This window comes from Eriocheir sinensis, chromosome 5, assembly GCF_024679095.1.
Source record: "Eriocheir sinensis breed Jianghai 21 chromosome 5, ASM2467909v1, whole genome shotgun sequence".
Taxonomy (NCBI): domain Eukaryota; kingdom Metazoa; phylum Arthropoda; class Malacostraca; order Decapoda; family Varunidae; genus Eriocheir; species Eriocheir sinensis.
In genome coordinates this window covers 10,734,486-10,762,102 of record NC_066513.1, presented here as the reverse complement: position 1 = coordinate 10,762,102, position 27,617 = coordinate 10,734,486, and the positions used below count along the sequence as shown (strand labels likewise).

At 43.7% G+C, this 27,617-nt stretch overlaps 1 protein-coding gene across 1 annotated transcript; it reads right to left on the bottom strand.

Moving 5' to 3' along the window:
- Window positions 1–577: 577 nt before the first annotated feature.
- Window positions 578–23,409, bottom strand: LOC126982955 (IQ and ubiquitin-like domain-containing protein). Its single transcript, XM_050835296.1, has 8 exons — window positions 23,228–23,409; window positions 22,948–23,054; window positions 17,614–17,783; window positions 16,295–16,360; window positions 15,473–15,604; window positions 4,243–4,467; window positions 2,304–2,468; window positions 578–1,620 (listed from the first exon to the last, which is right to left on the bottom strand). Exons 1-8 carry the CDS (start codon window positions 23,407–23,409, stop codon window positions 1,465–1,467), a joined length of 1,203 nt encoding a protein of 400 aa, XP_050691253.1. The 3' UTR covers window positions 578–1,464.
- Between the last annotated feature and the right edge of the window lie 4,208 nt (window positions 23,410–27,617).

Sequence of the window (27,617 nt, the reverse complement as noted above, 5' to 3'; positions counted from 1 at the left end):
TGCTATGGCAGCTTGAAGAGCAACCTTTTCTTTCCGGCACTTCCTTTCCTCAGGTGGTTCTCTCAACGTTGCAGATGAAGAGAGGTAGGAGGGACAATTAGGAAATACTGATGGAACAGCTCCAGTACGAAGCCTTGGCATTGACAGTTTTGCTGTAAGTGTTCTGCCGGTTCGCTCATCAAAAAATGAAGTCTCCCGCTCGATTTCCTCCGGACGAAAGTGAAGTTCACACCCTGTGTGTGTGTATATACAATACATACGATATATATAGAATATAATATATATATATAATATAATATATATATATATATATAATATATATATATATATATATATATATATATATATATATATATATATATATATATATATATATATATATATATATATATATATATATATATATATATATATATATATATATATATATATATATATATATATATATATATATATATATATATATATATATATATATATATATATATATATATATATATATATATATATATATATATATATATATATATATATATATATATATATATATATATATATATATATATATATATATATATATATATATATATATATATATATATATATATATATATATATATATATATATATAGAAGAATTAAATAAGGCTATTAAAAATGACTAAAGAAAATTGAGTATACGGGACATATGGCTGGGTAACTAAATTGAAATGTGGTTCTTTTATTTATAGCTAGTTTATTTATTTTTTGTTAGAAAGCTGATGCTTGAATTTTATCAGGACCTTAGTAACAATATTCATAACAGTAATGCCATTAAAAAAATAGCCATCCTCCTTCCCAGTATAAGAAAATACTGGAGAGCCATTGTTTTCATCAGCTTCCCGCCACATTGATAATAACAATTAGATTCCAATACTTCTCTAATGTCTTGTGAGTTACAACAGAAGTAGCTTGATTAAATCCACAGTGTAGCCGGGCAAAGAAAGATACATATAACATATACGAATCATTTGATATACTTACTTTGGTATGGTTTGTGGGGATAAAAGAATCCTCGCGGTGAATGGCCCGGACCCATGTGGTCAGCTGCTCTGGATTCTTCGGGAAGGAGAAGACACTAACACGAGAATCACTATTATAATTTCCTCTGCAGAGAGGCACGGAGCACTTCCCCGGCATTGTGTTGTCTCTATTATCACAGATTTATCCTAAAGTCTCGGCAATATGGTGTAAAATATGCCGCAGTAAATCAGGCTCTCCTCACGGGTCACGAGCAATCCTCGACTGGTCATCCCGGTCGCGACCCGCTCGCTGCCAGATTCTCCAGATAGCTCTCGAGTTGCCATACAAGCAGGCCGCTATCCATGGCCCAACCCCCGTGACGTAGGCTGACGTCACGCCCCCTGTGCACAGGCCTTCCCTTTTAGAAGGCCTTGATCAGACCGTGTAGCCGCCGCCGCAACCCTCACAGCCGCCCGTCGGTGGTCCCGCGAGCGAGGAGGTTCAGCCCGCGACCTGCCAGCTTCTGTAGGTCAGCCGCCACGCGCTTGCTTCCCCACCCCGCCCCGCCTCCGCCCGCTGCCGCCCCGACAACCGCGCGACCCGCTTGGTGGTTCACGACCTGACGGGAGGGGAGAGGAGGAAAATGATAGTGAGTGGGAGTGAGGGAGCGATGGAAAGCGAGGAAGATTCTTGGCCTGAGGTGAGGGGAGGGGTGGAGTTATATATGAGAGAGAGAGGGAGAGGAAATAAATGAGGGAATGGGAAAGAGGGAGTGAAGGAGAAAAATAATGAAAGGTAGAAAGAAAGAAAGAAAGAAAGATTCACGACCTGAGGGGAGGGGAGGGATGCGGTGAGGAGAGAGAGAGAGAGAGAGAGAGAGAGAGAGAGAGAGAGAGAGAGAGAGAGAGAGAGAGAGAGAGAGAGAGAGAGAGAGAGAGAGAGAGAGAGATTGTATGGTGATTCTAAAGATTTGTGTTTGTTAATGTTGTGTGTGTGTGTGTGTGTGTGTGTGTGTGTGTGTGTGTGTGTAAGGTCCATATTCTTAATTAAACGTATCAGGCTACTATTACGACCATTTTCTAAGCCTAGGGGAACAGAAAAATAAACCGGGTTTTCATGGGTGATTTTCCAATTCAGGATGCAGAGGTCCTGTGAAACTATCAGTAGGATAAAAAAAAACTCCATGAAAAGCTCAGCAACTTCTACAAGAGTCTTTTTAAACAGGCGAACTGAGGTGCCGATACGTATATCAATATAAGACCAGACAAGTTGGAGAATAACTAGATAACAAGAGGAGCCAACCGTGGTGGCGAGCGTCTGTAGGTGGCTAGCGCGCTGGTCCGGCGTGGCGTCCTGCAACAGCGAGGTGGCCAGACCTGCGAGCGTCCTGATGGGATGGGTATCCGCCGTCTCCACCTCCACGGCACCGACACGCCCGCGAACCGCCCAAACCTGCGGCCGCGACACCTGAGAGAGTAGACGTGTCGAACTTTGTAAGGAAGAAAGAACGATAGCTTGACTCTTTCATACATATGTATTGTACCTTTTGTGTGTTTGTGTGTTTGTGTGTGTGTGTGTGTGTGTGTGTGTTCGATATGGGGGGAAGGCGAAGGATAAAAGAAAGGAGAAAAAGACATCACACTATGCCTCTACAATGAAGACAGAGGGAAAAAATGAGAAAACAAAGACATTCCCACGTTCATTCAATGCACCATTCACTCACTTTCTCTCACCGTCTTAATTAAGTGGGGAGTAGAATACCCCCTCCTCCCCTACCCACACACGTTCCTTAAACAACTCATTCCCTCGTAGAATGGGCTAATCATACTGACGTGATCTTTTTGATGTAAATAAATCCCACACTGGCAGACGATAGAGGTATATTTTTACCAAACAGTTTTGGCGGACACTTCCACCATCTTCTGTGGTGTAAAGGAAGAATAGAAGTAGGTAAAATGGTTCACAACTCTTCTTATATACAAAACAGAACAGGTAAATATGGGAGGGGTAAGACAGGGAGGGGTGGGTGGACCCTTCAGGTCAAATAGAAGGAAGTAGGGTCACCACCCCGCCACAACGCTGCGACTGACAGCTGGGGGGATTAAGGAAGAGTAGAAGTAGGTATAGTGATTGACAAATTCATCTTCTTTACAAAAGGAATGGTAAATATGGGAGACAGGAGGGGTGGGCCGTCAAAGAGACTTCTTCACCAGTGACCTCATTACCGGATCGAGCTTGAAATTACGGTCACACAAATTAAAATTGCTGTTTCTTTATACACATTGCCTCAATAACCTTACGTTTTTTATTTATTTTATATTAAACACATTTATATAACAGATGGCTGCTTTCCCAAGAAATCTTACGATATGTATTTTTCATATGTTTAAAAATAGCATTTTTATCGTTACCTTTTCTAACAGCATACTAATGTTCTTTAATGGATGTGTTGAAATCTCTACATGTTTCGCCAATATACGTTAGTTGCCAATCTTTACAAACATCTGCAGCTGGTGTTTATAAAATCCCTTGTGAAGATTGTCAACTAGTTTATATAGGCGAAACAGGTAGAGATCTCAACACACGCATTAAAGAACACAAGTATGCTGTTAGAATAGGTAACGATCGTACTGCTATTTTTAAACATATGGAAAATACAAATCATAGGATATCTTGGGAAAGCAGCCATCTGTTATATAAATGTATTAATTATAAAAAAAATCAGGTTATTGAGGCAATGTGTATAAAGAAACATAGTGATTTTAATTTGTATGACGGTAATTTCAAGCTCGATTCGGTAATGAGGTCACTGGTGAAGTCTCTTCCCGCCCCCTTAACCACCCCCATCTGCCAATCGCAGCGTTGGGGCCGGATAGTGACCTTACTTCCCTCTATTTGACCTGACGGGTCCACCCACCCCTCCCTGTCCTGCCCCTTCCATATTTACCCGTTCCGTTTTGTATATAAGAAGAATTATGAACCACTATACCTACTTTCTACTCTTCCTTCACACCACTGAACATGGTGGCAGAGTCCACTGAAACTGCTTGATAAAAATAAATCTTTATCGTCTGCCAGTGTGGGTTTTATTTACAACTCATTCCCTCGTTCGTTAAACATATCACTCACTCACACTTTCTCTCATCGTCTTAAGTAGAGAAAATAGCACCCCGTTTCCTCACCGCCACGTCTCGCCACACCCACTCACCTTCACACACACACACACACACACACATCTAACCTCCTGCAAGAAGTGGGCCACAGCGGCGTTTCTGCGTCGGGCGGAGCGAATGGCGCGGTGAGCCTCCAGCGCCCGCAACAGCTCTGTCTCCTTGTCCAGTAGCGCCGATAGTGCCCGCCGCCGCTCCCGCCCCGTCAACGTTGCAGTCACTAGCTCCACCTGTCGCCGCCGCCAGTTCTCCAGCCGCGCATACAGTTCAGTGAGGGGCACCAGCCATTCCCGACGCTGTGTGGTGGCGGGCGGTGAAGGGATGGAAGAGAATAAAGGATGAATCAACGTGTGGATGATCGAATGAATGATAGAAAATAAATTAATGAAGGAAGAAAAAAATGAAAGAAAAGACAAAGACAGGAGAAGGAAAGAGTTATAAATAAAAAACACTGATAAAAAGGAAAGAAAGAGAAATCAAAAGAAAGAAAACAAAAAAGGAAAGAAAGAAAAAGAGTAAGAAGACAGATAAAAGCGAAAGATGGAAATAAAGCTCGTCTTTTTTTCTCTTCCACTTACTTCCTCCTCCTTTCATTCTATTTTTTCTTTCTTTTTGTTTGTTTTCTCTTTCATTCTCTCTTTCCTTTTTTTTGTTTCTGCCTTTTCTTTCTTTATCAGTGTCCTTCCCCCTCTATTAATGCTTTTTTTCTTTATTTTCTGCTTTCTTTCTTTCGTTATTTATTTATTTATTCATTTATTTATTTATTTATTTATCTATTTATTGCTCTCATTCATTCTTTCATCCATTCACTCTGTCTTTTTATCTTATATGTATTTCTAAAGCTTTTAAATAAATCCTTAACCGGAAGATTCATAAGCATCTATCCACTTCTGACCTTTCAGTGGTAAGCGGTCTCTGTTCTTCCATTAAACCTGTTAATAGTGGTGTTCCGCAGGGTTCTGTCCTCTTTCACACTCTCTATTATTCATCAATGATCTTTTCAGAACAAAATATCCTACCCACTCGTACGCTGATGACTCTACTCTGCATTATTTAACTTCGTTCAACAGAAGACCTTCCCAACAGTAATTACAGGGACTGGGACAACTGGCCGCGGCCACCTAGCCGCCGACCAATTCGCCTCGGCCAACTGAACCCCGCGGATACATCTATGATTGTGTTAAAAAGACACGAATCTCTTGATGACTGACTCAGTTCGGGTTCATAAGATACGAGTCTCTTAATTTTTAATCATTATGCTATTTGGCAACCCTAAAAGGACCCATTAACTTTCTCCGTTAACCAGTATTTTTACTTAAAAAAAAAATCGGGAGGTGACCTCGATAAGTCTGTAATAGCTCTTTGATAGTGATGAAAACGAATGTGTGTTGGGGGCGGTAGGAATGAAGAAAAACAAACCCTGGCCCTGGCATTTGTTCCCATGGTATATATGACTGAAGCATTTGAAAATCTTGCTGATGAGCTACCAGGTGAATTTCAAGTGTTTCATGATTGGTTTCAGGACAACAATGTTGGCAGACGTGCTCCACTTTTTCCACATGAAATGTGGAACGTTTATGCACTCTCCTTAAATGACGAAGACAGGACAAACAATCACGCAGAAGCAGCTGATGGAAGACTGCAATATAAACTTGGAATGCAACATACTACTGTTTGGAAATTTATTGATTGTTTGAAAAAAGTCCAACGTGGAAGAGACCTATATTCCGAGCAGCTGATCGCAGGATATTGAGGGTAGAAATTATGTTGAATATCTTAGGGGACTTGCACATAACTTTTCATAGATATTTGCAGTTGCATCCTATTTTTTTCTCAATTACTTAATAAAGTAAATTTGAAAGTTTAGCATTTTTGCATAATTATCTTATATTTCTTTATTTCAATAAAGCACTCCATAATTTTTTTTTAACCCTCTTGTTTTATCAAACACAATTTTATCAGTCAACAACAAAAAGCTCCATATGGCGGCGAGTTGGCCGCGGCGATTAGCCTTATTGCTAAATTTGACGGCCAGTAGGTCGCGGCCAGTTTCCCGCGGCCAGTTAGTCTGCGGACAGGTGGCCGCGGCCAGTTGTCCTAGACTCATAATTACAAGGCTCCAGACTGGAGGCTGCAGAACGCCTAACCTCAGACCCTGCTATCATTTCTGACTAGGGTAGGAGGAACCTAGTGTACTTCAGCGCCTTATAAACTCAATTTTTACACCTATCAACTCGACACAATCTTTCAAAAACCTATCCCCTATTCTTCGACAACACTCAACTTTCACCTTCTTCAACACTAAACGCAAAACACATCCTCGGTCTATCCTTAACTCACAATCTTAACTGGAAACTTCATATCTCCTATCTTACTAAGTCAGCTTCCTCGGGGTTGGGCGTTCTGTATCGTCTCCGCCAGTTCTTCTCCCCCGTATAGATGCTGTCCATATTCAGGGGCCTTGTCCGCCCTCGTATGGAGTATGCATCTCACTTGTGGGGGGGCACTACACACACAGCTCTCTTGGATAGAGTGGAGTCTAACTGCGGTATTATTAGTCAACCTCTTACCACTTCCCGCGAGGAAAGCAGTCTTCGTGGACCAAACGGTATCATCAGTGACGAGGAGTGTCTTTGTGCAGCGCGCGAATCGGTGAGCGGGAAGGAAACGAACTATGTTCTCTCTCTTCAGGAAGAGCAGCTGAAGACCACCTCTTCGCCGTAATCTTCGCACATTTAATGATTTATTACAACATTTTTCCATGTTACTATGTTACTGTATTATTAATTGGGTATAAGAACAATCTAAATTTTCTGGGCCTTATATAAAAAGTCATACAATGCGAGAAACAATATTTTTCTGTTTATTCAAGACTTCACTGTTCCTATAATAATATAAGCCAACATTGGAACAAGCCGCCCGGGTAGGGTTGCCAAGTCTCATGAGCGGGCGCTTACCAGTTCCATGAAGATTCATAGCCAAACTGAGCGATTTATTACCAAACTTCCTCTCTCTCTCTCTCTCTCTCTCTCTCTCTCTCTCTCTCTCTCTCTCTCTCTCTCTCTCTCTCTCTCTCTCGTCACCACGACCCGGTCTGAGGAACTCCTGGACAAGTACCGCAGGCTCATCCAGCAGTATAAGTCTAAATTCCCTTACATTTTGATTTCAGGAGTTCTACCACGGACGTGGGCGGAGAGCGACTTCTTCAGTAAGGCCTTCAGCCTAAACAACCGCTTACAGACTCTTTGCAGAGAGCTTGACGTGGAGTTCTTCAACGCCTGGGACAATTTCTACGGACAAAGTGAGCTCTTCCACAGGGATATAATTCGCCTGTCTCCCATCGGGGCAAGCAGATTCGGAAGGCTCCTCAACGACGCAGTACGTGACACCCAATCAAAAAACGACCCTCAGCCACGTCCCTCCACCCCGCCCGTGTAAATAGACGCCATGCATCGCAACAAACCCATAACCGTGATCCCGCAAGTACCACCACCTCTATTACCAAGCCTCTAGATAACTTAAAAATCCTTAGTTTCAATGCGCGTAGCCTAAGAAACAAATTTGATGAACTGAGATGTCTTGCTCTAACAGAAAATTTTGACATAATTGCTATAACCGAAACATTTATCGACACCACATATATTGATTTAAGTTCCGAATACAGCATAGATGGCTACAGACTCTTCAACAAAGATCGTGTAAACCGTATAGGCGGTGGCGTCGCCCTTTTTGTCAAAAGCTATTTGCAACCCACTGACAAAACACCAAGAGACAGTAACGTTGAATATTTGTGTGTGCGAGTAAACATTGCAAAAGTCAATTTAAATATATCTGTCACCTACAGGACTCCGGGGCAATCACTCGATGACGACCTTGAAATGTACAGCGTTTTAAGGCAGTCACTTAATAACAGCGACTCACTGATATTAGGAGACTTTAACCTCCCCCATATCGACTGGGCGACACTATCACGTACAGAAGACTAGTCACATAGAATGATCGAATTTCTAGAAGAAAATTATCTAAGCCAAGGAGAGAAAATTGTTTTACGGGTTAAAGAAAGAACAAAGCACGCCCGAAAACATTAGACTTTATAACGATGCCAGGCGACGAGTAAAAAAATTAGTATGTCAGGCAAAGCGTAGATATGAAGAAAATATTGCAGCTAACTGTAAAAATAATCTGAAATCTTTCTTCAGTTACATAAACAACAGAAAGGCGATCAGAAGTGGAATTGGACCTTTAACAAACAGCGACGGTGCACTAGTGACTGACAGCCAACACTTTGCAAACCTCTTAAACAGTTACTTTTCCTCGGTGTTTAATACTAACAGTCTTCCTCCCACTACCACCAGCACCAGTACTAATGTAAATCTCGAGCATGCATTGCCTAATTTTGAAATAACAACCGATGAAGTCCTTAAAGCTCTCCATTCACTTAAAACAAATAAAAGTCCAGGACCCGATAAAGTATATCCTATACTGCTAAAAGAAACAAAGAGCGAAATAGTCTCCTTCCTCACAACCGTATTCAATATGTCCTTGCGACAAGGCATCGTCCCTTCGGATTGGAAAAAGGCTAACGTGACACCGATTTTTAAGAAAGGAGACAAAAAAATACCAGGTAACTACCGACCCATTAGTCTAACTTCAATTGTAGGTAAGCTACTTGAGAGCATAATTAGAGACAAAATTGTGAGTTACCTAGAAAGCCACTTGTTAATTGGGGATTCACAACATGGCTTCCGTATCAAAAGATCCTGCCTATCAAACCTATTGACCTTTTATAACGACCTCTTCTCAGTTTATGACGTAACCAAATCAATGGACGTAGTCTATCTTGATTTCCAGAAAGCGTTTGATAAAGTTCCACATCATAAATTACTTTATAAATTAAAGCAAATAGGTATTGACGGTCAAGTAAACCAATGGATCGCGAATTGGTTGAGCAACAGACAACAAAGAGTGGTGATTGACGAATTTAACTCAGAGTGGGCGCCGGTCACTAATGGCGTCCCTCAGGGCTCGGTTCTTGGCCCAGTGCTCTTCATTATTTACATCAACGACGTGGATGTTGGACTCAGTAATCGCGTTAGTAAATTTGCAGACGACACAAAGATTGATAACTTGGTTCTCATTGACGAAGACAGGCAAAGCCTCCAAGAGGATTTACACAAAATTTCAGCTTGGTCGAATAGATGGGAGATGCCCTTTAACGTAGACAAGTGCCAGGTCCTTCAAGTTGGAACAAGACATAAGAAATTCGATTACGAAATGCGCGGCGTTAAACTCAAAAGCGTTCAATGCGTTAAGGACCTGGGGGTCAAAATCGCGTCAAACCTCAAATTCTCACATCAATGCATCGATGCAGCAAATAAAGCGAACAGAATGTTGGGCTTCATTAAAATAAACTTTTTATTCAAGAATAAAGATGTAATACTTCCGCTCTACAATAGTTCAGTCAGACCCCACTTGGAATATGCGGTACAGTTTTGGTCTCCTCACCATGCAAAGGACATTGCTAAATTAGGTGTTCAGCGTCGGACAACAAAAATGATCCCTTCCTTGCGCAACAAATCCTACGAAGAAAGGCTTTCCACCCTTAACATGTTCTCTCTTGAGAAACGTCGCCTCCGAGGAAAACTGATCGAATGTTTTAAAATACTTAATGGTTTCACGAATGTAGACAGAACAAAACTGTTTATGATCGATGACACTTTGCGGACGAGGAACAATGGCATAAAACTCAAATGTAGACAAGTAAATTCAAACTGCACCATTTTTTTCTTCACCAACGTTGTAGTGCGAGAATGGAATAAGCTCCCACCGTCAGTGGTCCAATGTAACACGATTGACTCCTTTAAAAACAAGCTCGACCGTCACTTCCTTGAACTTAATATAAACTAGAGTAGAAAAGCAACGTTTTGGAGCCATCTGATTAGTGTAGATTCACTTAGGTTTAAGGACAGACCACCTAGTCTGGACCATGGGGTCTGTGTGGTCTGATTCTATATGTAATTCTATGTAATTATGTGTGTGTGTGTGTGTGTGTGTGTGTGTGTGTGTGTGTGTGTGTGTGTGTGTGTGTGTGTGTGTGTGTGTGTGTGTGTGTTTGTGATTTATTTTTCATTTGTTTGTTTTAATTAAGAAAGGTCCGCCATGTTTTGTAATAAAAAAAATATTAGAATAACCATTATTAATAAAGATCAATAAAAAAATAGAAATTCTATAACTTACCATGTGCAGCTTGCAGGTTGTAGTGCAGTATTGCTTGGGGGTAGTTAATCAAATAAAACATCCAAGGAGATATCGTCAGTGCTGTACACCTTACGTATTTAGTCACACATGTCCACAGAGAATTTATCCAGCATGTTATTTGTGATTTTCAAGAAGGCAATGTAATGAAAAATGCCATTTGGCAACCCTGGGCTCGGACTGCCTAGTAAACACACGTCGCCACAGCTACCAACCAACGCATCAATATAAAATTTTCTGCTATGTATAGTGGATGTCACTGTATCAAGCACTGTTTACATAAATATTAGCCACACAATATTTTTCATTATAGAAATGTACCTAAAATGCATTAATTTTTCGGTTTTCAGCTTTTGTTTGATTTGCAGTAGTACCAAAAATGTAAGGAAGGATAGCTGCCGAGGTGGAAGAGAAGAGAGCGTTTCCTAATACCACTAAACAGAAGCACAATCTCTAAGAGACGCTTCGACGAAGAGGGAAGAGGTTGACTGATAATCCCACCGTAAGACTCTTCGTCTCATCAACTCCTCTCCTCTTTTTTTTTTTTTTTTTTTTTACAACAATGGAGGCAGCTCAAGGGCACAAAAACATTAAACAATAATAAAAAAAAGCCCGGTACTCGCTGCTCCTAAAAAAGAATCAGAAGAGGTGGCCGAAAGAGAGGTCAATTTCGGGAGGAGAGGTGTCCTGATACCCTTCTCTTGAAAGAGGTCAAGTCGTAGGCAGGAGGAAATACAGATGAAGGAAGATTGTTCCAGAGTTTACCACCGTGATGGATGAAAGAGTGAAGATGCTGGTTAACTCTTGCATAAGGGGTTTGGACAGTATAGGGATGAGCATGAGTAGAAAGTCGTGTGCAGCAGGGCCGCGGGAGGAGGGGAGGCATGCAGTTAGCAAGTTCAGAAGAGCAGTCAGCGTGGAAATATCGATAGAAGATAGAAAAAGAGGCAACATCGCGACGGAATTTAAGAGGTAGGACACTATCAGTAGGAGGAGGAGAGCTGATGAGACGAAGAGCCTGAGACTCCACTCTGTCCAAAAGAGCTGTGTGAGTGGAGCCCCCCCCACACGTGAGATGCATACTCCATACGAGGGCGGACAAGGCCCCTGTATATGGATAGCAACTGCGCGGGGGAGAAGAACTGGCGGAAACGATACAGAACGCCCAACCTCGAGGAAGCTGATTTAACGAGAGAGGAGATGTGAAGTTTCCAGTTGAGATTTTAAGTAAAGTATAGACCGACGATGTTTGGGGTTGAAGATGGTGATAGCTGAGTGTTGTCGAAGAATAGGGGATAGGTGTTTGGAAGATTGTGTCGAGTTGATAGGTGGAGAAATTGAGTTTTTGAGGCATTGAAGGACACAAGGTGAGTGTAGGTAGGAACAATCCTTCACATAACTATTGCTTAAATGACACTCTCATAAGTAGGTCTGGGTGCGAGAGGGATTTAGGGGTCTTAGTGAGCTCTGATCTCCGTCCAAGGGCACAATGCATTCAAGCTAGAAATCGAGCTAATAGGGTACTGGGATTTATTTCAAGGAGCGTAAGCAACAGAAGCCCCGAAGTCTTCCTCAAGCTATATTTAGCATTAGTTAGACCTCATCTTGACTATGCGGTTCAGTTCTGGTCACCTTACTATAGAATGGATATCAAAATGTTAGAATCGGTGCACAGGAGGATGACTAAGATAATTCAGGGGTTGAGAAACTTGCCATACGAGGAAAGACTCAAACAGTTAAACTTGCATTCTCTAGAAAGGCGAAGGGTGCGTGGAGACATGATCGAGGTTTATAAATGGATGAAGGGCTTTAATAAGGGAGACATTCATAAGGTTTTGCTGGTAAGAGAACCGGGTAGGACACGGAGTAATGGGTTTAAACTGGATAAGTTCAAATTCAACAGGGACATAGGCAAAAATTGGTTTACTAACAGGGTGGTGGATGAGTGGAATAGGCTTAGCAGTCATGTGGTGAGTGCCAATACAATTGTCACATTCAAAAATAGATTAGATAAATTCATGGACAGCGATATTAGGTGGGGTTAGATACACGGGAGCTTAGGGTCAAAGGAGCTGCCTCGTACAGGCCTACCGGCCTCTTGTAGACTCCTGCGTTCTTATGTTCTTATGTTCTTATGTAAGGTTCCTTCTGCCCCAATCGGAAATAATGGCAAGGTCTGAGGTTAAGCGTTCTGCAGCCTCCAGTCTGGTGTCGTGTACTTCCTGTTGAGAGGGTCTTCTATTGAAAGAAGTTGAATAATGCAGGGTGGAGTCGTCGGCGTATGAGTGGACAGGACAGTTTGTTATGCAAAGTAGATAATTGATGAATAACAAGAAGAGAGTGGATGATAGGACAGAGCCCTGTGGAACACCACTGTTGATAGGTTTAGGGGAAGAACAGTGACCGTCTACCACCGCGGAGATAGAACGGCCAGAAAGGAAACTGGAGATAAAGGAACAGAGAGAGGGATAGAATCCGAAAGAAGGCAGTTTAGAAAGCAAAGACTTGTGCCAGACTCTATCGAAGGCTTTCGATATGTCTAGCGCAACAGAGAAAGTTTCACCGAAATGGCTAAGAGAGGATGACCAAGAGTCAGTTAAGAGAGCAAGAAGATCGCCAGTAGAACGCCCCTTGCGGAGCCCATACTGGCGATCAGATAGAAGGTTAGAAGTGGAAAGATGCTTTTGAATCTTCCGGTTAAGGATTGATTCAAAAGCTTTAGATAGACAGGAAAGTAAAGCTACAGGGCGGTAGTATGCGGGATTGGAACGGTCACCCTTCTTAGGTAGATGTTGATAGGCAGAGACGAAAGAGTTTGACCAGGCAGGGTGTCAGCACGGAAGCACAGTTTTTAAGGACAATAGGAGGCACTCCATCAGGTCCATAAGCCTTCTGAGAGCTGAGGTCAGAGAGGGCATAGAAAACATCATTTGGAAGAATCTTAATAACACGCATAAAGGAGTCAGAGGGGGGATGAGTAGGAGGAATATGACCAGAATCGTCCAAGGTGGAGTTCTTACAGAAAGTCTGAGCGAAGAGTTCAGTCTTAGAGACAGATGAGACGGCAGTGCTGCCGTCAGGGTTAAAGAGAGGAGGGAAAGAGGAAGAAGTAAAATTGGAGGAGATATTCTTGGCTAGATGCCAGATGTCACGGGAAGAATTAGAAGAAGCAAGGTGTTGACATTTTCTATTGATAAAAGAAGTTTTGGTAAGTCGGAGAATAGATTTGGCACGATTCCGAGCTGAAATGTAAAGGTCATAGTTAGCGGGAGTTCGAAGGCTCTGGAACCTTTTGTGAGCTGCCTCTCTATCTTTAATAGCACGAGAACAAGCATGATTAAACCAAGGCTTTTTAGCATGAGGAGTAGAGAAAGAACGAGGAATGTATGCCTCCATTCCAGAGACAATCACCTCTGAGATGCGTTGGGCACACACAGAGGGGGGTCTCTCCTGGAAGCAGTAATCATTCCACGGGAAATCGGAAAAGAACATCCTCAGGTCGTCCTACCGAGCTGAAGCAAAATGCCAGAAGCATCGCCTGCCTCTTCGGTGGGTCCAGAGGATGTACAGGAGCGATAGGACAGGAAACAGAAATAAGGTTATGATCGGAGAAGCCCAACGAAGAGAACAGTTTGACAGAGTAAGCAGAAGGATTAGAGGTAAGGAAGAGGTCTAGAATGTTGGGCCTGTCTCCAAGACGGTCGGGAATACGTGTAGGGTACTGACAGTCTCCTACCTCATAAAATCCGCCTCAGTGTTGCATCTATTTCTATCTTCTACCGATATTTTCATGCTGACTGCTCTTCTGAACTTCCTAACTGCATGCTGCACTCGACTTTCTCCTCTTGCTCACCCCTATACTGTTCAAACCCCCCCTTTTTTTTTTTTGCGTCGCGGCCTATGACACCGTTAGGCTTTTTCACTGGTGGGGCCTGATGGTCGACCCAACCCGTTGTGGCGCAGGCGAGTGTTTATAGTGGCGCCATCTTGTTTTGGCTTATAATGCCCCACGGAGCTCATCTTTGAGCCTGTCTTTGGAGAGGTAATCTAGAGTTTGGGTTGATAGGTGGTCTTCAGGGCAACATGTGGGTAGTCTTAGGCCACTCTGCTGTGACTGAAAAATCCCAGCTGTGTGGCGGCCAGGATTCGAACCTGCGTCCCTCCTGGATCTCCCGGACGCGGCGCCGGCACGCTAACCATTCAGCCACAGCCTCCCCCTATGCAAGAGTTAACCAGCACCTTCATTCTTTTATCTCTTCCGCTGATAAACTCTGGAACAACCTTCCTTTGTCTACATTTTCTCCTGCCTGTGGCTTGACTTGAGTGTCAAGACATCTCTTCTCCTGAAATTGACTTCTCTTTTGGCAACGTGGTCTGTTTGCGTTTGTTGGAGCAGCGCTTAGCGGTTTTTTGTGTACTATTTGTTTGTGCCCTTGAGCTGTCTCCCTTGCCGTAAAAAAAAATATTTTAGGTAGCCACATGCAGAGCAGCCAACCAGCGTCTCCATTCCTTTAACCCTCTCACAAGCATGAACTAACATAGCCACTTTTTCTCTTCTACTTTACATTCTCTTTCTTTCTACGTTTGGACTCCCTCTCTAACGTCTAACACAGCCTATAGGAAAGCATAGAAGCGTCTCCATTCCTTTCTTTACCCCTCTAATTCATGCACTAATACAGCCCTATACTTTTTCTTCATCCTTACATCCTGATCCCTACGACATATGACTCCCTCTCTAACGCCTAACAGAGCCTGTAATAGAGAAAAGCAGCGTCTCCATTCCTTTACCCTTCTAACAAGCATGCATTAACACAACCTTTCTTCTTATGATGATGATGTTGGACTCTAGCGTCTAACAGACTCCATTGAAAAGCATAGCAGTGTCTATAATGATTCCTATACCCCTCTCACAAGCATGCACTAACACAGCCTTTCTGCTTTTACTTTACATCCTACTTCCTACTGCGTTTGGATTCCTTCTCTAACACATAGCAGAGCCTATAGGAAAGCATAGCGATGAAAACATCAACTCAAACCACTTATTACCTGCTGGGGGTCCGAGTCTCCGTCAGTGCTGTAACAAGACTCGAGGGGGGAGGATACACGCTCTGGGTCCTCACCAGTGGCCCCTGTATTAACCATCCTCCTCCGTATTGATTCCTCAGCCGCCGCCCGTATCTTAGCAATGATAAATATGATGCGTGATGAATGAAATTGATAAATAAATATGCCAATAATAAATAGATACACGTAAGGAAGAAACTGTATCACTTGTACATTGAGGGTTTCGATACAAGATGACTTTTGTGTCATTATTTGTCATTTGAACATAATTGATGCCGGGGAAATAAGATTGAAGGAGGAGGAGGAGGAAAAGGAAGAAATTATGAGCAGGCTGAGGATGAGGAGGAGAAGGAGGAGAAGGAGGAGGAGGAGAAAGAGGAAATTGAATATGAAATATATCAAGAAGAAAAAGAACAAGAACAAAAAGAACAAGAAGAAGAGGAACAAGAAGGAAAAAGAAGACAGATGAAAAGAAAAAAAAAAAAAAAAAAATTAAAATAGAAAGAGGAGGAAGAACAAGAACAAGAAAAGAAAGAGTAAGATGAAAAATTAAAGAAACAAATAGGAAGAAGAGGATGAAGAAAAAACAAGAACAAGAAAATGAACAAGAAGAAAGAGAAAAAGAAGAAAAAAAGGAAAATGGAAGAGAAAAGAAGAACAAGAAGAACAAGAAGAAGAAGAGGAAGAAGAAGAAGAAGAAGAAGGAATAGATGAAAAAAATAACGAAGAAAGAAAAAATAGGAAAAAGAAGAAATAATGAAGAAAAATAAATATGGGAAAAAGAAGAAGAAGAAGAAGACTCACCCTCATCACCCTCACTGTCTTTCGTCGTCCCAGGAAGCCGCGCACGATCCTCTGCACCGTAACGACCTGTACACACACACACACACACACACACACACACACACAAACACATACAGAAAAGTAGAATCAATACTAATAATTAATAAATTATTAATAATTAGTAACAATGCTATATGCAATAATAACGTGAATAATAATAATAATAATAATAATAATAATAATAATAATAATAATAATAATAATAATAATAATAATAATAATAATAATAATAATAATATTATTAAGAAGAAAAGGAAGAACGAAAAGAATTATATTACTACTGCTACTACTACTACTACTACTACTACTACTACTACTACTACTACTACTACTACTGTTACTACTACTACTATTACTACTACTACTACTATTACTACTACTACTACTACTACTACTACTACTACTACTACTACTACTACTACTACTACTGTTACTACTACTACTACTACTACTACTAATGCCACTCACATTACTATCACTACTATCTACTACCTTATTAAACTAATACTACTACCGCCACTACTACTACTACTCCCACTACTACCAATATTGATACTACTACTACACAGCCACTACTACTACTACTACTACTACTACTACTACTACTACTACTACTACTACTACTACTACTACTACTACTACCGCAACTACTATTACTACTACTACTACTACTACTATTACTATTACGACCACTACTACTGCTACTACGACCACTACTACTATTACTACTACTACTACGTACTACTACTATTACTACGTACTACTACTACTATAGTATTTCCACGAGAAACTGGCGGGTGGGATAGTGGCGGTTGCAGGGTCAGCCCCGACCGGCACCTTGCCACACACTCTCAATGCCTCTCACTTCCTTTCATATGTCAGCTATTTAAAATCTTTAAATGAATTTAATTAAATATTTGGATAATCCAGTAGGGACATACAGTGTTAAGATTGTTTCGTTTTTAGGATAATAACAAATATTTTGTATAAATACCAGGACACTTGACTACGTTCTATTCCAACATTGTCAAGTGACGTGGTATTTATACAAAATCTTTGTTATTATCCTAAAAACGAAAGAATCTTAACACTGTATATATGACCTCATTGGATTATCCAATTATTTAATTAATTTCATTTAAAGATATATGAGAGAAAGCGAGAGGTGTTGAGAGTGTGTGGCAAGGTGCGGTGCGGGGCTGACCCCGCAGCTGCCACTACCCCAGCCACCAGTTTCTCGTGGAAATACTATACTACTAGTACCACCACTACCCCCTCACCTTGGCCATGTCGTAGTGTCTGGCAGGCACGTAGGGACGCGGCGTGATGAGAGTGGGCGTGGGCGGCAGCAGGAGTGGGTGGAAGGCCGTTGTCTGGGTGTGGGCATGGCGGACGGTCTGCGTGGCCCGGGTCCTGTCCCACACCGATCGGCAGCCTCTGGTAACCCTTCCTGGCGAGAAGGACCCGGAGACATATTTTCGGAAGGTTGTAAGGATTTTCTCCCGCCCCACCCTATGCAGTGACGTCACGCGCGGCTAACCCCTGATTGGCTGCTGCTGCCTGCCTCCCCCATCTCTCTCTCTCTCTCTCTCTCTCTCTCTCTCTCTCTCTCTCTCTCTCTCTCTCTCTCTCTCTCTCTCTCTCCTTGTCCTTGCGACAAGGCATCGTCCCTTCGGATTGGAAAAAGGCTAACGTGACACCGATTTTTAAGAAAGGAGACAAAAAAATACCAGGTAACTACCAACCCATTAGTCTAACTTCAATTGTAGGTAAGCTACTCGAGAGCATAATTAGAGACAAAATTGTGAGTTACCTCGAAAGCCACTCATTAATTGGGGATTCACAACATGGCTTCCGTAACAAAAGATCCTGCCTGCCAAACCTACTGACCTTTTATAACGATCTCTTCTCAATTTATGACGTAACCAAATCAGTGGACGTAGTCTATCTTGATTTCCAGAAAGCGTTTGATAAGGTCCCACATCATAAATTACTTTATAAATTAAAGCAAATAGGCATTGACGGTCAAGTAAACCAATGGATCGCGAATTGGTTGAGCAACAGACAACAAAGAGTTGTGATTGACGGATTTAACTCAGAGTGGGCGCCGGTCACTAGCGGTGTCCCTCAGGGGTCGGTTCTTGGCCCAGAGCTCTTCATTATTTACATCAACGACGTGGATGTTGGACTCAATAATCGCATTAGTAAATTTGCAGACGACACAAAGATTGGTAACTCGGTTCTCACTGACCAAGACAGGCAAAGCCTCCAAGAGGATTTGCACAAAATTTCAGCTTGGTCGGATAAATGGGTGATGCCCTTTAACGTAGACAAGTGCCAGGTCCTTCAAGTTGGAACAAAAAATAAGAAGTTCGATTACGAAATACGCGGCGTTAAACTCACAAGCGTTCAATGCGTTAAGGACCTGGGGATTAAAATCGCGTCAAACCTCAAATTCTCACATCAATGCATCGATGCAGCAAATAAAGCGAACAGAATGTTGGGCTTCATTAAAATAAACTTTTTATTCAAGAATAAAGATGTATTACTTCCGCTCTACAATAGTTTAGTCAGACCCCACTTGGAATATGCGGTACAGTTTTGGTCTCCCCACCATGCAAAGGACATTGCTAAACTAGAAGGTGTTCAGCGTCGAGCAACAAAAATGATTCCTTCCTTGCGCAGCAAATCTTACGAAGAAAGGCTTTCCACCCTTAACATGTTCTCTCTTGAGAAACGTCGCCTCCGAGGAAAACTGATCGAATGTTTTAAAATGCTTAATGGTTTCACGAATGTAGACAGAACAAAATTGTTTATGATCGATGACACTTTGCGAACGAGGAACAATGGCACAAAACTCAAATGTAGACAAGTAAATTCAAACTGCACCAAATTTTTCTTCACCAACGTTGTAGTGCGAGAATGGAATAAGCTCCCACCATCAGTGGTCCAGTGTAACACGATTGACTCCTTTAAAAACAAGCTCGACCGTCACTTCCTTGAACTTAATATTAACTAGAGTAGAAAAGCAACGTTTTGGAGCCATCTGATTAATGTAAAATCACTTAGGTTTAAGGACAGACCACCTAGTCTGGACCATGGGGTCTGTGTGGTCTGATTTTCTATGTAAATCTATCTACGTAAATCTCTCTCTCTCAGACAAGTTAACAGACACAACGATCTCTCTCTCTCTCTTACACTGAGTCATCGTAATCCCACCATTGTCTATCACTATTGTCTATATTTATGTTCTCCCTTCGTTCCTCTCTCTCTCTCTCTCTGTGCATCTAGGAGAGAGAGAGAGAGAGAGAGAGAGAGAGAGAGAGAGAGAGAGAGAGAGAGAGAGAGAGAGAGAGAGAGAGAGAGAGAGAGAGAGAGAGAGGCGGTGGGGGGGGGGGGGGCGGGGGTCAGGCAGCAGCAGCCAATAAGGAGTTAGCCGCGCGAGACGTCACTGCAGCGGGTGGGGCTAGCCTCCACGGGAAAAAAACACATTACAACCAAGATCTAAATAAGGGGAGGTCGACCTACGCGCAGCTTAAGTGACGTAACTTGAACCCGAGGGAGGAGCCTCCTCCCGCTCTCTCTCTCTCTCCCTCCACAGGGTATAAAAAAAAAAGCTGAGCGAGTAGGCAACCCCATCAGTCACATCATGACAGTTGACCTGACACCTGACATCAGCTCTTCGCTCGCTGCCGTCTCTCGCCCGCTCCCGCTAAATTCATTCATTCATTCTCTCTCTCTCTCTCTCTCTCTCTCTCTCTCTCTCTCTCTCTCTCTCTCTCTCTGTGGGTGTGGGTGTACACACACACTAGCACACACACACACACACACACACACATAAAGAGAGAGAGAGAGAGAGAGAGAGAGAGAGAGAGAGAGAGAGAGAGAGAGAGAGAGAGAGAGAGAGAGAGAGAGAGAGAATTTGACGGGAGCGAGGGAGAGTAGAAGGGCGGAGAGCGGGGGGCAGGTGTGTGTCAGGTCAAGTGTCGTGGTGTGACTGAAGGGAGCTCGGTCAGCTTTTTTTATACCCTGTGCTACGTCAGTGTCTGGGAGGAGCCTCGCGAGGATGCGCGGAATGCGACGAATTTTGAGCCAACCGTAGGTAGAACCTACTTTATTTAGATCTTGCTTACGACCTTCCGAAATTATGCGACCCGGATAAGTGCGCTGTGGCAACGCGGAGCTCAGAGACACGCAAGCGGCCAGTCTTCGTCGGCAGACCGACTTGGTCGGCTAGGCTGCCGCCAGCCGATAGAGTCGGTCTGTCGGCACCCTCCCCTCCCTTTCATGAGCCTGTTGCCCCTCCTTGGAAAAAAATAAAAATAAAGCGGAGCTTTCTGTGGGTGTGTTGGATACGGAGCAACGCGTAACTGAGGGTGTGTTGGAAAAAGGAGATGTGCACTATGGCAACGCGTAGCTTGCTATCAATCAATCAATCAATCAGTGGGGGCATACGTCGGGAGGCGCGTCGCCTCGCCCACCCTACGAAGCCAAGCACGGGGGTCCCTCCGGGCGAGTAGGATCTATCGACTTGCTCAAGTCACGAACTCCGTGGGCGTCCCCTTGGCCTCCTCCACTCAGGATTATCTCTTAAAGAGACAACCCGATGAGCAGGATCACCTTCAGGATAACGTGCCACATGCCCGTATATCTGGAGTTTTCGTTGACGGACTATGCAGGTAATATATGTCGAATCAGTATCACCGAGTAGTCGCCGATTTGATACAAAGTCATTCTAGCGATATCCCATGATTCTGCGTAGACATTTATTACCAAAGGCATCAATCCGCCTCTCCAAGTCCCCATTTAGTGTCCACGTCTCACAACCATAGAGTAAGACAGGGAGCATAGGGAACTTTAAAGATCCGGATCTTTGTCCTTTCGCACAGATATCGACAACGCCATACTCCCGTATTGAGCGATTCCATAACACCGTTGGTCACGCCAATCCGCAGGAAGACTTCCTGGCGAGACACCGTTGTTATGAACTACGCTACCAAGATACGTGAAACTTTCTGAAATCTCAACGTCCTTGTCACAAGCATGAACAGACTATACTGTTTCATCTAGCAAACCTCCAAACACCTGTACATTGGTCTACGCCCAGGAGACCAGAAGTCCCAAGGGCTTCGTCTCCTCGTGCAGTGCCTCGAGAGCCATCACCAAAACCTCCAGCGACTCCGCCATGATTATTGCATCATCGGCAAAAACAAGGTCAGTGACCCTGGTATTGCCAATGGATGCTCCACAATGACTCTGGTCCACAACTTTGCCCAGTGTTGAAAAGCGATGGGGCAAGGACACAGCCCTGCCTCACTCCCGCATTCACGGGAAAGAAGCTGGACAAACCCCCCACACACTTCACAGAACTCTCTGTCCCAGAATACAGGCCAGTCAGCAAATAAATAGTCCTCGCAGGAATCACACGGAGTAGGAGAATATCCCAGAGTGGCTCGCGATGCACTGAGTGAGTTAAACGCCTACTTGAGATCGACATAGGCTGCAAGCATCCCCTGTCGAAACTCACCTCGGCGCTCCACCAGTACGTAAGCGGTCAGTTGTTCACTCACCAGGCATGAACCCAGACTGTTCAGGTCTCTGCATCTTCAGTAGCTGGCTGCGAATTCGCATCAGCAACAGGTGGGAAAGCACCTTGCCTGGCACACTGAGCAATGTAATACCAGGGTAGTTGTTGCAATCCTGTCGGTCTCCTTTCCCTTTCCAGATAGGGACTGGACCTCTTCTTCCAGTCAGGAGGAATGGTGCCGGACTGCCATACGGCAGTCAAGACCGCGTGCAACCCGCGGATCATGGCCTCACCTCCAGGTCTGAGCAGCTCCGCACTGATGTTACAGGTGCCAGGTGCCTTTCCACCTCTCAACTTTGCCACAGCCTCTGACCTCAACCAGAGAGGGTGGGCTCTCGTCGATGGGTGGATGAGCATCCGCCACCTGCAACCCAGCAACTGGAAGCTGCCTAGGTGGAGGGTCCGCCATGTACAGCTGCTCAAAATACTCAGCCCAACGAGCCCTCTGCCCATCCATGTCCGATACGAGGCAGCCATCAGCTGTTCGGATAGCTCTCACTTGAGAGGGAGAATTGGAACGGAGATTATTCACGGCTCGGTAAGCAGGTCGGAGGTCATTCGCATTTAAATGGCCCTCGACTTCCTCAGCGAGACCCCTGACATACCTCTCTTTGTCTCTCCTCAGGAGAGCTCTAGTTCTACGCGACAGAGCCCTGTACTGGTCCTGATTCCCAGCAAGTCTGACAGCGCGACTCTCCTCAATATTTTCCAGCGTCTCCACCGAGGCAAAGCCACTCCTTGATCTCGGGCGCTCTCCAGTGCACTCCTTGGCAGCTTGCAGAGTCTCATGTTTGGAAGTATCCCACAGTTCTACAGGGTCCTCAAGGGTGCTGATCAAACCGAACCGATTTGAGACTGTCACTGGATACTCCTGAGCACATGGCAGGTCCTTCAGCCTCTCAAGATGGAACACTATTGTTGCATCTCGAGATTCTTCTGGACCTGACATGAAGCCTGAGTATTGCAACAACAAGGCTATGGTCAGTTGCAAAGAACTCAGCACTCCGGTAAACCCTCCAACGAGTACTTACGAGGATGTTGTTAATTTCCTTAGCTACTCCTCCGGCATCGCTATACCAAGTCCAGAGGTGCAACTCTGTTCTCTGGTACCAGGATCCGGCAATTCTCAACCTTCTGGAATGAGCAAAATTCAGCTGTTGATGTTCCTGGTGCCAGAACCATGGGGACCACCACATAGCTCGTAGCCAACTCTGTCAGTGCCAGTAGTAGCATTAAAGTCGCCCAGGACAATGAGTGTGTCCCGGGGAGGGCACTGGTCTAATACGGAGTCGAGTTTGGCGTAGAACATCTCCTTCTCTTCAATTTCACGCATCTCAGTAGGAGCGTACACCGCAACAAGAGACCTGAAGCCCAGTGTGTGCTTCAGCCTCACTCGCATTATAAGCTCATCATCCAGAACAACCTCAACCACAAATGGCAGCAGTTGGCTGGCGATGCCCATCGAGATGAGATGGGAGCCATTGCTCATGTCGGACCAGTAGAAGCTATACCCCCCCTTGCTGATCTCGCCAATGCTAGGCCTCCTCGTCTCAGAGAGTGCCACTATGTCCACCCTCAGCCTTCTGAGCTCATTTGATAGATAGGGCAATCGATCATCATCCGAGAGGCTCCGGACGTTCCAGGAGCCCACACGCAGAGCCCTCCGAAGGTTAACACCGGGCCTGGTTCTGCGGGCAGGCGCAGCCTCTGCACCACCCCGGCCACCCCGAAAACAAAAAAGAGGGGCTAGGGGGCCCTTCCTCCTTCGAGGTGCAGAGGTCCCGTAGGCTTTACCCTGCACCCGTCGCTGACGGCAGGCTTCCTGGATGCGGATGCATCGTGGAAGCTTGCCGAGCGGTCGGGACCCCCGGCAAGACTAGAATGGGGTCGACCTCTACTTTTTAATTTGCTTTTGGCAGGGAAATTTTTTTGTGGGGGGAGGGGGGTCCAAACCCCTCCCGTCAACCAGCCCAGATCAGGTGCTGGACTGACTGATCACCATAGGGCAGGGACGCAGGACCCCTGGGAGGATTAATCCCCCACTTACCCCTGCTTGCTTGCTGTGGGTGTGTTGAATACGGAGATGAGCATTGTGGCAACGCATAGCTTGCTGTTAGTGTGTTGGATACGGAGATGAGCATTGTGGCAACCCGTAGTTAGCTGCGGGTGTGTTGGATAGGGAGATTAGCACTGTGGCAAAGCGTAGCTTGCTGTGGGTGCGTTTGAAACGGAGACTTGCACTATGACAACACGTAGTTTGCTCCGGGGATGTTGGATAGGGAGATGTGTACTGTGGCAACATGTAGCTTGCTGAATGAATGGTGAATACAGGGGAGAAGAACTGGCGGAGACGGTACAGAACGCCCAGCCTCGAGGAAGCTGATTTAGTAAGAGATGAGATATGAAGTTTCCAGATGAGATTTTGAGTTAAGGATAGACCGAGGATGTTTAGTGTTGAGGAAGGTGATAGCTGGGTGTTGTCTGCCATATATATATATATATATATATATATATATATATATATATATATATATATATATATATATCTATATATATATATATATATATATATATATATATATATATATTAGGAACAGCGTTTAGCGGGCCTTTTTTCTACACTTTTTTTATTCCCTTGAGCTGCTTCCTTTCCTGTAAAAAATATAATGAAGGGCTTTAATAAAACTGATTTGAATGAGGTTCTTATGGTAAGAGAGCCTGGTACGACACATAGTAATGATTTAAGATGAATAACTTCAGATTCACCAAAGACAAAGATACACAAAGATACACAAGGACATAAGGAGACAACAAAAGGCCAGACGCCCTACACATGGCAGCTCCTGAAGATAGGTTGCTCATCGTATTCCTTTCCCATCAATAAATTAATATAATCTTCGTTTGAGGGTTTCAATTGTGTTTGCCTCATATACGTACCTACTCAATTTATTCCACTCTTCCACTACTGTGTTCGTGAACCAATTTTTTTTACTATATCTTTTCTAAACTTGAACGTATCTAACTTATACCCGGTAGTGCGTGTTCTGACTTTTTAATTGAACAATCTTTTAGACCGCCCTTGTTACTCCATCTAATCCATTTAAATACCTCACTGTAGTCCTCACGCAGTCTACACCTTTCCAAGGAGTGCATGTTAAGTGGCTTAAGGGTAGACTCTCATACTTTCAAATAATATTATTTAATAATAAGTATTTATCTTATTAACTTCATGATTTCTAGATAGCAAATAATGGTATTAGCTTTTTACCGTGAGTATGAATGACATGATTGTCATGTCATTTCACATAGGCCTACTTTCTTGTATTTTTGCGGCCGCAATATTTATCCAATTAATTTGTCCATGCCAATATAAACAGTTCATTGTATTCCGCATCACAAAATAGAGGCGGATTTTCAAAATTGTCCTTACACTATCTGACGTCGCCATCATGTCTACATACTTTCCCGCCAAATCTCCGCTACTGGAATTTTTCACCTTTCGTTGGCGTCGTTTCTGATTAGCTTTGGTTCATCGAAAAACTGTCTCTATTCCATCGTTTACCACAACGATAATTATAATTTTTAAAAAATCGAATTTTACACTTTCGAGGCCTCTGAAGTTTGAAGATGTTTGTATTTCCGTAACCACCATCCGAAATGTTTGTATCCCACATATGTCTATCTCACACATGTATGCAGCTCACATGTTATTGCAGTGTGGTAAAGCACCGTAAAAATAATAATTATCCTACCATAAATACTTTCTAATTTGCAACATCGCGGAAACCCCGGTGGCCGCGGAACGCGACCACTCGCCGCTTGTGCTATATTACTTCCGTGTTCTGTGCCGTTGCCGCTATATTTCTTTATACCTCACAGCTGGGGATCATTGATGAGTCAATTCATAAGACGAGCAACAAGCAAACACAAAGCTGAAAATTGTACAATCAGTACTGTCCCTCTCGGTGTTTTGCTTGTCACTGACTCCAAACATATGGCTGTGAGACAGATTTGCCAAATGTCACTATGTGGTAAAACTTTATCCTGGCGCTGCCTAACACACCAAAATCAAACCTATTCCACGAAAGTTTAGGGTCGCATTCCGGAAAGCGAGACGCACAAGAAATTTTCCCCGCCAATTTTAGTACTTATGCATTTTTAGATAGTTATAGTTATACTTTATTCAAGTTTTCTGATAAGCCGTTTTTAGTCGAAAACCATGAGAGTCTACCCTTGAGTCTATCCCCGCACAGTAAGTTCCGAAGTCTCTGGATCATTTTCGTCATTCTCTTCTGTATTGCTTCAAAGGAATCTATATCCTTCCTTTAATAGGGGCGTAAAAGCTGAACAGCATAGTCCTGGTGTGACTTCTGAGCTCCTTTGCATACGCTTCCCGAAATAAAGCCCAAGACTATATTTGTGAGGTTTCTAGCGATAGAACTTTGATTTCTGGGTCCAAGGTCAGAGCTATGCGCACTTACAAATCTCTTTCGCAGCTGGAGTGGTCAAGGGGTGTTATTTAATGTGTGATTACTTGGAACAAAGATCCGGATCTTCAAGTCCCTTGTGCTCCCTGTCTTACTCTATGGTTGTGAGACAAGGACACTAAATGGAGACTTGGAGAGGCGGATTGATGCCTTTGGTAATAAGTGTCTACGCAGAATCATGGGGTATCGCTGGAATGACAATGTGTCAAACCGGCGACTACTCCGTGAGACTGATTCGAGAGATTGGAAGATAGAGTGGGTGAGGTAGAGAAGGAGGTAGATACATTAGATTCCTTCCAGCCTGTTAGAAAAGGGGGAAAGGCTGTAGCAGTAGATGTTAGTTACAGTGGGGTCGTGACAAGAAACAGGTTTCAGGTGTTAGGAGATCGAGTTGAGAATGATCCTAGCATCGTTTTTGTCGGGGACAGCTTAGTTAGACAGCAGGACCGTGAGTTTTGTTGGAAATGAGCGAGGCGTCGCCATGTTGTTTTCCCAGGAACCAGAATTGAGGACGTAGCTGAGAAGGTTGACGACTTAGTCGCTACTACCTCAGAGGAGACAATGTTTGTCTACGTGGTAGGAACAAACAATGTAGCGAAAGGTAGATCAGAGGAAATTGTAGACAAATATAGGAAATTTGTCGGAAAACTAAAAGAAAGCAGGAGACGCTCTGTAGTGTGTGGTTTGATCCCTCGCCACGATGTTAACTCCTTCATTCTCAGTAGAATGCTGGGGATAAACGAACGTGTCAGGGATTTGTGTAATAGTAAGGGAGTCATGTTTGTGGACGTATGGGATCATTTCATTCATGACAGAAGCCTGTTTTCTAACGATGGCCTTCATCTAAATTGTGTGGGAAAGGCGAGGCTAGGCAGAGCGTTAGATGAGGAAATTTCGAAAGAGCTAAGACAGATCTACCTTTCCTTCTTGCTGGAAGTATGCCTTCATACAGCCTGTGCCTAAGAAGGGTGACCGCTCCAATCCCTCAAACTACCGTCCTATAGCTTTACTTTCTTGTCTATCTAAAGCTTTTGAATCAATCCTTAACCAGAAGATTCAAAAGCACCTTTCCACTTCTGACCTTCTATCTGATCGCCAGTATGGGTTCCGCAAGGGGCGTTCTACTGGTGATCTTCTAGCCTTCTTAACTGACTCTTGGTCATCCTCTCTTAGCCGTTTCGGTGAAACTTTTGCTATTGCGCTGGACATA

Excerpts from the sequence above, each read along its gene's own strand:
- LOC126982955 (XM_050835296.1), bottom strand. The coding sequence starts at position 23,409 with ATGAGCAATGGCTCCCATCTCATCTCGATGGGCATCGCCAGCCAACTG. Across the intron at positions 17,784-22,947 it reads AATTAACAACATCCTCGTAA|GAAGGGTTACCAGAGGCTGC; the intron begins GTACTCGTTGGA and ends CCTTCTCGCCAG. Across the intron at positions 2,469-4,242 it reads TGGCCCACTTCTTGCAGGAG|GTGTCGCGGCCGCAGGTTTG; the intron begins GTTAGATGTGTG and ends CTACTCTCTCAG.